The sequence below is a fragment of the Doryrhamphus excisus genome, linkage group LG11, assembly GCF_037039965.1.
Source record: "Doryrhamphus excisus strain RoL-2023G ecotype Guam linkage group LG11, RoL_Dexc_Guam_v1.1, whole genome shotgun sequence".
NCBI classification, from domain to species: Eukaryota; Metazoa; Chordata; class Actinopteri; order Syngnathiformes; family Syngnathidae; genus Doryrhamphus; species Doryrhamphus excisus.
Window position 1 is genome coordinate 1,887,091 of NC_136367.1, and position 11,245 is coordinate 1,898,335.

Genomic DNA, 11,245 nt, shown 5'->3' on the forward strand with positions numbered 1-11,245 from the left:
ATAAGGTTCAAAATGATTATTAAGCAGAATTCTACCACAGTCACTACCTACTATCCAATTCTCTCACTGCTGTCAGTGAGCCTGCACACCCTCATAGTCCCCCACACTGAAAGATCTCCCTTCCCCCAACAGTTTTTAGTTTCTTTACTCTGTCAGCACAGCGTTGAGTGAGGGTCTGGTGCTGGTGTTTACCTTATTAATTAAGCCGCTGATCCAGAACCGGTCCCTCAGGTAAATAGAAAAACAGTGAAAGGTTACGTAGGGGAAAGAAAATAAGACAGAAGCCACGGATAGGCGGTCAGAGGTAGCAGGTTGGGCCGAGAGACTGACTTCCAGCAATCTCAATGCATTACTAACAGTTTAAACAGAAAGCTTTCTAGATTTTCCAGAATCTGCACCTATTCAGATGTATTTCTTCGGATTCCGTGCTTCCTGCAAAAATTGTCTATTTTAATTTATTACACACACGGCCCACCTCCGGGCACGCCCACTCCGCTGTGGTTGGTCACACTCCCAAGTGCTCACGAGGACTTCCGGATAGCTGCCGAACCCAATTTACTAGTCGTTGATAGCCATTAATCTTTTTTTAAAATGTCCGCCTTTAACATACAGCCATATGTGTTGGAACCTTAATCCGATCCGGAAGTAGAGACTGGACAGTCGGAAGTTTCTCAAGAAAAGAGGTTACTGTACTTCAAGACGTCTCTGAATTGTGATTAGCGTTTAGCATTTTAGCGTTTTCTGGTTAGCCATGGATCAGAGCAGGTTGGGCTGAGAGACTGACTTCCAGGTTATGTCAGTTATGTCACCATCAATGATTTTACTGTACCAAAGTACAGTGGAACCTTGGTTAGCGTCATTCATTTGTACCAGGTCGGACTCTAACCAAAACCTACCCTAACCGAATCAATTTTCTCTCATAAGAAGTCATGTAAATCCATTTAATCAGTTCCAGGAATCTAAAAATATTAGCATAAAACATGTTTTTTAACAGAAAACTTTCTAGATTTTCCAGAATCTGCACCTATTCAGCTGTATTTTGTTTGGATTTTGTGCTTCCTGCAAAAATGGTCTATTTTAATTGATTCCACCCACGGCCCACCTCCGGGCACGCCCACTCCGCTGTGGTTGGTCACACTCCCAAGTGCTCACGAGGACTTCTGGATAGCTGCCGAACCCAATTTACTAGTCGTTGATAGCCATTAATCTTTTTTTAAAATGTCCGCCTTTAACATACAGCCATATGTGTTGGAACCTTAATCCGATCCGGAAGTAGAGACTGGACAGTCGGAAGTTTCTCAAGAAAAGAGGTTACTGTACTTCAAGACGTCTCTGAATTGTGATTAGCGTTTAGCATTTTAGCGTTTTCTGGTTAGCCATGGATCAGAGCAGGTTGGGCCGAGAGACTGACTTCCAGCAATCTCAATGCATTACTAACAGTTTAAATAGGCCAAAGTTATGTCACCATCATTGATTTTACTGTACCAAAGTACAGTGGAACCTTGGTTAGCGTCATTCATTTGTACCAGGTCGGACTCTAACCAAAACCTACCCTAACCGAATCAATTTTCTCTCATAAGAAGTCATGTAAATCCATTTAATCAGTTCCAGGAATCTAAAAATATTAGCATAAAACATGTTTTTTAACAGAAAACTTTCTAGATTTTCCAGAATCTGCACCTATTCAGCTGTATTTTGTTTGGATTTTGTGCTTCCTGCAAAAATGGTCTATTTTAATTGATTCCACCCACGGCCCACCTCCGGGCACGCCCACTCCGCTGTGGTTGGTCACACTCCCAAGTGCTCACGAGGACTTCCGGATAGCTGCCGAACCCAATTTAGTTGTAGTTGATAATAAACAGCAGCATAGAAAATGGTGGATGGCGCTGAAATGCTGCCTGTGCCCACCACAGAGAGTCATAGGACCCAGAGCCCAGAGGGAGGCTGACGTCATTGCAGCGCTCCAGTGAATGCATTTCTCAGATGCGATGGCTTACAGGATAATTTTTGTTTTCTATTTCAAACTCATTTTGGTACATATTTTTAGATTTGTGAGCTACACTTTTTGGGTGTTAAGTTGCTGTTTGATGAATTTTTTTGTTGTTATAGTAAGACACCGTGAGTCAGACTGTTTTATTGTTTTATTCTGTTATATACATCCTGCAATTTCCAATGGGTTGACAAGCTTGTTGTGAGTGCAGTGCGAGCAGAACGAGTAGTGTGGAAGTGGTAGTCCTGAAACCAAATTAGAATTCAGCCATTTAAAAAAAAGGTCACACAGCCTGGTAAATAACTACGCTATGAACCCGAGTTAAATATTTTTTTGGATTGGCTGCTGCTTTGACATGAAAATGTAAACTTTATCTGTTTTTGTTTTGTTTTTTCCAGTCCAGCACGGCCTTTTCGATTCCCCAAAAGGTAAGGCCTGCCAAAAACTCCTGTCTCCTGTTCATATTCTGGATTGCCAAGCGCTCTCTTCCTCCTCCTCCTCTTCCCTCCATTATTCCTGTCATCCATCCATCACTGCTGTCATTCCTCAGTAGTGAGTCACGAGTTATCTTGTGGGAGTGCTATCTCGTGTTTGTCTCTACCTGGCCTTTGGAAAGCAGCAACTTCAATCTCATTATTTCTCATGCAGAAACACATTCTGGCTTAATAAATGCAGTTTTTTTTAGTTTATGAACAGTGTGTACTTAACATGAATCATGTTAGAATGGATCTGGTCTACAGAAGAATTAGCTTTCAGATGATTTCCATTTATAGTCAAAGTCAGTTTGGTTGGTGCCGGAATGGACCTCATTTTGAGCATCCGTCTTCTTTGCAGTTATTCTGAGCTGATAGCTGATTGGCCGGTGGTGGTGCTCGGTGTTTGCACGGTGCTAATTGTGGTGTGTGCCCTGGTGGGTATCCTGGTTCCTGACCTTCCGGATTTCTCTGACCCGCTGTTGGTGAGTACAGATTGTGATTGTTTACATATTTATCCCGGTCTATAACCGGTTTTGTTGTTTGTCTCCAAAGGGTTTTGAGCCTCGAGGAACCGCCATCGGCCAACGGTTGGTCACGTGGAACAATATGGTGAAGAACACGGGCTACAAAGCCACACTGGCCAACTACCCCTTCAAATACGCTGACGAGCAGGCGAAAAAGTAACTTCTGCAGAAAAATGTTGTCATTAAAGGGGACTTATTATGCTCATTTTTCGGCCGTTTGTATTGAGTTGCGGATAGAGCAACTACGCACGATAACCAGCACAGAAAACTTTCGAGATTTTCCAGAATCTTTTCTCTCGTGAAAAAAAAAGTTTGTTTCTGCCTTTCAGGAAAATATCAGTTCCCAACTAAAAACAATTTTTTTTTGTGGGAAAAGCTACATTTCAAGCATAATTTTCTCTCATGAAAAAAAAAGTTTGTTTCTGCCTTTCTCTGTTCTTCAGTAATCAGAAGTAGAACATACCCACGATTCAGGAAAATATCAGTTCCCAACTAAAAACATTTTTTTGTGGGAAAAGCTACATAATTTTCTCTCATGAAAAAAAAACAGTTTGTTTCTGCCTTTCTCTGTTCTTCAGTAATCAGAAGTAGAACATACATACGTTTCAGGAAAATATCAGTTCCCAACTAAATTTTTTTTTTTTGTGGGAAAATCTACATTTCAAGCATAATTTTCTTTAGCGAAAAAAAAGTTTGTTTCTGCCTTTCTCTGTTCTTTAGTCATCAGAAGTAGAACATACGTACGATTAAGGAAAATATCAGTTCCCAACTAAAAACTTTTTTTTTTGTGGGAAAAGCTACATTTCAAGCATAATTTTCTCTCATGAAAAAAAAGTTTGTTTCTGCCTTTCTCTGTTCTTTAGTAATCAGAAGTAGAACATACGTATGTTTCAGGAAAATATTAGTTCCCAACTAAAAACAATTTTTTTTAGAGAAAAGCTACATTTCAAGCATCATTTTCTCTCATGAAAAAAAAAGTTTGTTTCTGCCTTTCTCTGTTCTTTAGTAATCAGAAGTAGAACATACGTACGTTTCAGGAAAATATCAGTTCCCAACTAAAAACAATTTTTTTTTTTAGAGAAAAGCTACATTTCGAGCATCATTTTCTCTCATGAAAAAAAAAGTTTGTTTCTGCCTTTCTCTGTTCTTTAGTAATCAGAAGTAGAACATACGTACGTTTCAGGAAAATATCAGTTCCCAACTAAAAACATTTTTTTTTTAGAGAAAAGCTACATTTCAAGCATCATTTTCTCTCATGAAAAAAAAGTTTGTTTCTGCCTTTCTCTGTTCTTTAGTAATCAGAAGTAGAACATACGTACGTTTCAGGAAAATATCAGTTCCCAACTAAAAACATTTTTTTTTTTAGAGAAAAGCTACATTTCAAGCATCATTTTCTCTCATGAAAAAAAAAGTTTGTTTCTGCCTTTCTCTGTTCTTTAGTAATCAGAAGTAGAACATACGTACGTTTCAGGAAAATATCAGTTCCCAACTAAAAACAATTTTTTTTTTTTAGAGAAAAGCTACATTTCGAGCATCATTTTCTCTCATGAAAAAAAAAGTTTGTTTCTGCCTTTCTCTGTTCTTTAGTAATCAGAAGTAGAACATACGTACGTTTCAGGAAAATATCAGTTCCCAACTAAAAACAATTTTTTTTTTTAGAGAAAAGCTACATTTCGAGCATCATTTTCTCTCATGAAAAAAAAAGTTTGTTTCTGCCTTTCTCTGTTCTTTAGTAATCAGAAGTAGAACATACGTACGTTTCAGGAAAATATCAGTTCCCAACTAAAAACAATTTTTTTTTTTAGAGAAAAGCTACATTTCGAGCATCATTTTCTCTCATGAAAAAAAAAGTTTGTTTCTGCCTTTCTCTGTTCTTTAGTAATCAAAAGTAGAACATACGTATGATTAAGGAAAATATCAGTTCCCAACTAGAAACAATTTTTTTTTGTGGGAAAAGCTACATTTCAAGCATAATTTTCTCTCATGAAAAAAAGTATGTTTCTGCCTTTCTCTGTTCTTTAGTAATCAGAAGTAGAACATACGTATGTTTCAGGAAAATATCAGCTCCCAACTAAAAACTTTTTTTTTTCTTTTTTTTGTGGGAAAAGCTAAATTTCAAGTATAATTTTCAGAAAAAACGTGGCTGTCCAACTGTCCAATTCTTCAGATGTCCAACTGAATAATCAATAATTGTGATGACTTGTTTTTCCTTCTAGTCACCAAGAGCCCAAGTGGCCCGAAGACCACTTTGACCGAGAGAAACGGAATGCAGAGTGGGACTTCAGTAAGGAGTTTTTCTGCGATGTGCCTGGTAAGATTTTCCTTTATTTAGCCTAATCTTTATGGAGTCCTAATCATAAATAAATATAAATAAATCAGTTTTATTGATCCATTTTGCTTCATGCAGGTGCCAGCTACGCGAGGCTGGTGTTCTCCTCAGCTGAAGGGAAGAACCTGTGGAATGTTCAGGCCATCAAATCCATGTGCAATCTGGACAACACTCGGGTACGTTTGTGAGACACTGTCGTCATTTTAAGGTTTTCTTGTCTTGTTTCTGTTACTGGTAGTTCTGTTTTTAACTACTGGTAATTAGTGAGTGCCTCGCAGGGATGACATATTTTACATACTGTTTGAGAGAGTCTTAATTATTGGGTGAGTCTGACTGAAAGATAATTGCACCGAACCAGACTACGAAGATCCGCACGTGCACCGCAGTTCCTCCGCAAAAGTGGATGACATCAAGCTGGTAGACCAGCATGCTTAAAGACGCCGTCTTCAAATTCATATACTGGTGTGAACAAGTGTAAAGAACTTGCAATGAGCGCCTCCGGGATCTTCCATGGTCCTGAAGCAGCAAAACAGTCCCAGACCATCACACTACCACCACCATATTTTAGTAGTGGAAAAGCTACAGTCTAACTGCGGCAGGATAAACCACAATCATAGGAATGAAATATGCGTGATTCACTTAATTTCTTGTGTCCTATCTTCTTGAAGCAGCAAAACAGCCTCAGACTATCACACTACCACCACCATATTTTAGTGGTGGATACAAAAAAAGGTACAGTCTAACTGCGGCAGGATAAACCACAATCATAGGAATGAAATATGTGTGATTAACTTAATTTCTTGTGTCCCATCTTCTTGAAGCAGCAAAACAGCCTCAGACTATCACACTACCACCACCATATTTTAGTGGTGGATACAAAAAAAGGTACAGTCTAACTGCGGCAGGATAAACCACAATCATAGGAATGAAATATGCGTGATTCACTGAATTTCTTGTGTCCTATCTTCTTGAAGCAGCAAAACAGCCTCAGACCATCACACTACCACCACCATATTTTAGTGGTGGATACAAAAAAGCTACAGCCTGACTGTGGCAGGATAAACCACAATCATAGGAATGAAATATGCGTGATTCACTTAATTTCTTGTGTCCTATCTTCTTGAAGCAGCAAAACAGCCTCAGACCATCACACTACCACCACCATATTTTAGTGGTGGATACAAAAAAAGCTACAAAAAAAGCTACAGTCTAACTGCGGCAGGATAAACCACAATCATAGGAATGAATTATGTGTGATTCACTTAATTTCTTGTGTCCTATCTTCTTGAAGCAGCAAAACAGCCTCAGACTATCACACTGCCACCACCATATTTTAGTGGTGGATACAAAAAAAGGTACAGTCTAACTGCGGCAGGATAAACCACAATCATAGGAATGAAATATGCGTGATTCACTTAATTTCTTTTGTCCTATCTTCTTGAAGCAGCAAAACAGCCTCAGACCATCACACTACCACCACCATATTTTAGTGGTGGATACAAAAAAGCTACAGCCTGACTGTGGCAGGATAAACCACAATCATAGGAATGAAATATGCGTGATTCACTTAATTTCTTGTGTCCTATCTTCTTGAAGCAGCAAAACAGCCTCAGACCATCACACTACCACCACCATATTTTAGTGGTGGATACAAAAAAAGCTACAAAAAAAGCTACAGTCTAACTGCGGCAGGATAAACCACAATCATAGGAATGAATTATGTGTGATTCACTTAATTTCTTGTGTCCTATCTTCTTGAAGCAGCAAAATAGCCCCAGACCATCACACTACCACCACCATATTTTAGTGGTGGATACACAAAAGCTGCGTTCTAACTACGGCAGGATAAGGCACAATCATAGGAATTAAATATGCGCGAGCCACTTAATTTCTTGTGTCCTATCTTCTTAAAGCAGCAAAACAGCCCCAGACCATCACACTACCACCACCATATTTTAAAAGCTACAGTCTAAATGCGGCAGGATAAGCCACAGTCATAGGAATTAAATATGCGCGAGTCACTTGATTTCTTTTGTCCTATCTTCCTGAAGCAGCAAAACAGCCCCAGACCATCACACTACCACCACCATATTTTAGTGGTGGACACAACAAAAGCTACAGTCTGACTGCGACAGAATAAACCACAATCAGAGGAATTAAATATGCACAAGTCACTTAATTTATTGTGACCTATCTTCTCGAAGCAGAAAAACAACCCCAGACCATCACACTACCACCACCATATTTTAGTGGTGGATACAAAAAAGCTTTTAATTTTTTTATTTTTTTTTTTTTTTGGGAAAACCTGATGCGGCCCAGTCTCACCCAGACCCGAGCTCCAGTGGCCCCCAAGTAAATTGAATTTGAGACCCCTGGTATACAGTATGTGTCATAACAATAGCAATGGTAGAATACAGACCTCATCTACTCCCTCTGGTGGCTGTGGTCGGTCACTGCACCTCATGTCCACAATACAAGTGTCAAGTACATGTTTAATAATTTTTTTCTTTTTCCCGTCCGCAGGTGCGCTCTCACCGTGACTACTGGAGCCTCTGTCAGCGCACCAACGACGCTTCATGTTGCCCCAGTTGGACCCTGGGTAACTACATCGCCGTCCTAGCGAATCGGTCGTCCTGCCAGGTGATCACCGAACGCGACGTATCGCACACGCTGAAGATCTTACGCTCGTGTGCCAAGTACTACCACAACGGCACACTGGGACCGGATTGCTGGGACATGACGCTGAAACGCAAGGACCAACTCAAGTGCGGCAACGTGCCTCGGAAGTGCACCAAGTACAACGCCGTTTACCAAATAATGCACTTTTTGGTGGATAAGGACTTCCTCAGCGCCAAGAGCCTGGAGTATCCGCCCCCCGTGCTCAAGCACAGTATGCTCTTCTCGCCAACTGAGAAAGGGGAATCCATGATGAATATTTACTTGGATAATTTCGAGAACTGGAACTCCTCAGACGGTATCACAAAGGTGTCCGGTATCGAGTTCGGTATCAAGCACGACCTTTTTCAGGACTACCTCCTCACGGATACGGTGTACCCTGCGATCGCTATTGTGATAGTACTGCTAGTCATGTGCGTTTACACGCGTTCGGTTTTCATCACTCTCATGACGATCATCGCCATCATTAGCTCGCTTATCGTTTCCTATTTCCTTTACCGCATGGTTTTCGATTTTGAGTTTTTCCCTTTCATGAACCTCACGGCTCTGATTATACTAGTTGGTATCGGCGCCGACGATGCATTCGTGCTTTGCGATGTATGGAATTACGCCAAGTTAGATAAACCCCACGCAGAACTGGCGGAGACGGTCGGTGTGACTTTGCAACACGCCGCTTTGTCGATGTTCGTTACTAGCTTCACCACCGCCGCTGCTTTTTACGCTAACTATGTTAGCAATATCACCGCCATACGTTGTTTCGGCGTATACGCCGGAACAGCCATCTTAGTCAATTATATCCTAATGGTGACGTGGTTACCGGCCGTGGTGGTGCTACATGAGCGCTACCTACCAACCGTGTTACCGTGCGCCAAACCGACACATCAGGAAACTGGGTACGGGATCCAGATGTTTGTTGCGGGTCTTTGTGAGAAGATTAACAAATGTTTATTTAGTATCTCGGAAGCTTCCAGAATCTTCTTTGAGAAAGTTCTACCCTGCATTGTGATCAAGCTGCGTTACTTCTGGCTCTTTTGGTTCCTCGCTCTGACCGTGGGCGGAGCCTATGTGGTTTGCGTGAACCCGAAAATGAAGCTGCCGTCGCTGGAACTGGCCGAGTTTCAAGTGTTCCGTTCATCGCATCCTTTTGAGCGCTACGACGCAGAGTACAAGAAACTTTTCATGTTTGAGAGGGTGCATCACGGAGAGGATCTCCACATGCCGATCGCTATCATCTGGGGCGTCACGGCCGTGGACAACGGGGACCCGTTGAATCCCAAAAACAAGGGGAAGTTGATGCTGGACAGCAGCTTTAATATTGCCAGTCCCGCATCTCAGCTGTGGATCCTCAATTTCTGCCAGAAGCTTCGGAATCAGAGTTTTGTCTTTCAGTCTGACGAGCAGGACTTCACCAGCTGCTTCATTGAGACGTTCAAGCAGGTCAGTTCTTCTCGGACACCGATGGTCCGATTTATGATAGGGGAACACATCTAAGTCAACTAACTCATCAAATATGTCGACATGTTTATGTTTTCTACCACTTATCCTCACGAGGGTCGCAAGGGTGCTGGAGCCTATCCCAGCTGTCTTCATGCGAGAGGCGGGGTACACCCTGGACTGGTGGCCAGCCAATCACAGGGCACATTTGGACAAACAACCATTCACACTCACATTCATACCTATGGACAATTTGGAGTGGCTAATTAACCTAGCATGTTTTTGGAATGTGGGAGGAAACCGGAGTACCCGGAGAAAACCCACGCATGCACGGGGAGAACATGCAAACTCTACACAGAGATGGCCGAGGGTGGAATCGAACTTGGGTCTCCTAGCTGCGAGGCTCTCGCGCTAATCACTCGTACACCATGCAGCGTAAAAACATCTTATTTTCTCTTATTATGTCAACTATATTGGGTAATATGAGTATAAAGTTCACTATAGGGGTGTTACTTCATGTCTAGAGGGCTCTAAAATTCATTCATTCATTTTCTACCGCTTATCCTCACGAGGGTGGAAAGGGTGCTGGAGCCTATCCCAGCTGTCTTCATGCGAGAGGCGGGGTACACCCTGGACTGGTGGCCAGCCAATCACAGGGCACATATAGACAAACAACCATTCACACTCACATTCATACCTATGGACAATTTGGAGTGGCTAATTAACCTAGCATGTTTTTGGAATGTGGGAGGAAACTGGAGTACCCGGAGAAAACCCACGCATGCACGGGGAGAACATGCAAACTCCACACAGAGATGGCCGAGAGTGGAATCGAACTTGGGTCTCCTAGCTGTGAGGCTCTCGCGCTAATCACTTGTACACCATGCAGCGTAAAAACATCTTATTTTCTCTTATTATGTCTACTATATTGGGTAATATGAGTATAAAGCTCACTATAGGGGTGTTACTTCATGTCTAGAGGGCTCTAAAATTCATTCATTCATTCATTTTCTACTGCTTGTCCTCGCAAGGGTCGCGGGGTGCTGGAGCCTATCCCAGCTGTCTTCGGGCGACTGGCGACCCTGGACTGGTGGCCAGCCAATCACAGGGCACATATAGACAAACAACCATTCACACTCACATTCATACCTATGGACAATTTGGAGTGGCTAATTAACCTAGCATGTTTTTGGAATGTGGGAGGAAACCGGAGTACCCGGAGAAAAGCCACGCATGCACGGGGAGAACATGCAAACTCTACACAGAGATGGTCGAGGGTGGAATTGAACCCTGGTCTCCTAGCTGTGAGGTCTGCGCGCTAACCACATGACCACCGTGCCACCCAATGGGGTCATTTCTATGAAAAATCTTTTGTTTACATCGACGTGTTGTAGTATTGTGATTTGTGGTTATGTCAAAATCAATATAAAACAAAATGGAAGTTTTTTTGGTTATGCAGACAACCGCTTATGTCAACCTTTTTCCCCAACAGTGGATGGAAAACCAAGACTGCGAGGAAGCGTCTGTCTACCCTTGCTGCAGTCAGTCCATCTTCCCTTACAAGCAGGACGTCTTTGAGCTGTGCATCAAGAGGGCCATCATGGAACTGGACCGCAGTACCAGCTACCACCTGGACAGCAACACCCCAGGACCCCGATTCGACATCAACGACACCATCAAGGCCATTGTTTTGAAGTTTCAGAGCACCTTCCCCTTCACGTTGGCCTATGAGAAGATGCATCAGTTCTACTATGAGGTCAGTGCTGGTTGTTTGACTTCATCGCGGTAAATGAGGGATTACTGTATGTACAGTGGA

At 42.1% G+C, this 11,245-nt stretch overlaps 1 protein-coding gene across 2 annotated transcripts in view; it reads left to right on the top strand.

The window, feature by feature from the left end:
• disp1 (dispatched homolog 1 (Drosophila)) overlaps positions 1-11,245 on the top strand; it is a 41,081-nt gene that overhangs the window by 26,123 nt on the left and 3,713 nt on the right. For both annotated transcript variants that reach the window (XM_078794501.1, XM_078794500.1), the window contains exons 3-9: positions 2,389-2,418; positions 2,825-2,948; positions 3,019-3,146; positions 5,207-5,301; positions 5,398-5,495; positions 7,843-9,432; positions 10,922-11,185. In XM_078794501.1, coding sequence (XP_078650627.1) covers positions 2,389-2,418; positions 2,825-2,948; positions 3,019-3,146; positions 5,207-5,301; positions 5,398-5,495; positions 7,843-9,432; positions 10,922-11,185 — 2,329 coding nt within the window. The remainder of the gene's footprint in view (positions 1-2,388; positions 2,419-2,824; positions 2,949-3,018; positions 3,147-5,206; positions 5,302-5,397; positions 5,496-7,842; positions 9,433-10,921; positions 11,186-11,245) is intronic.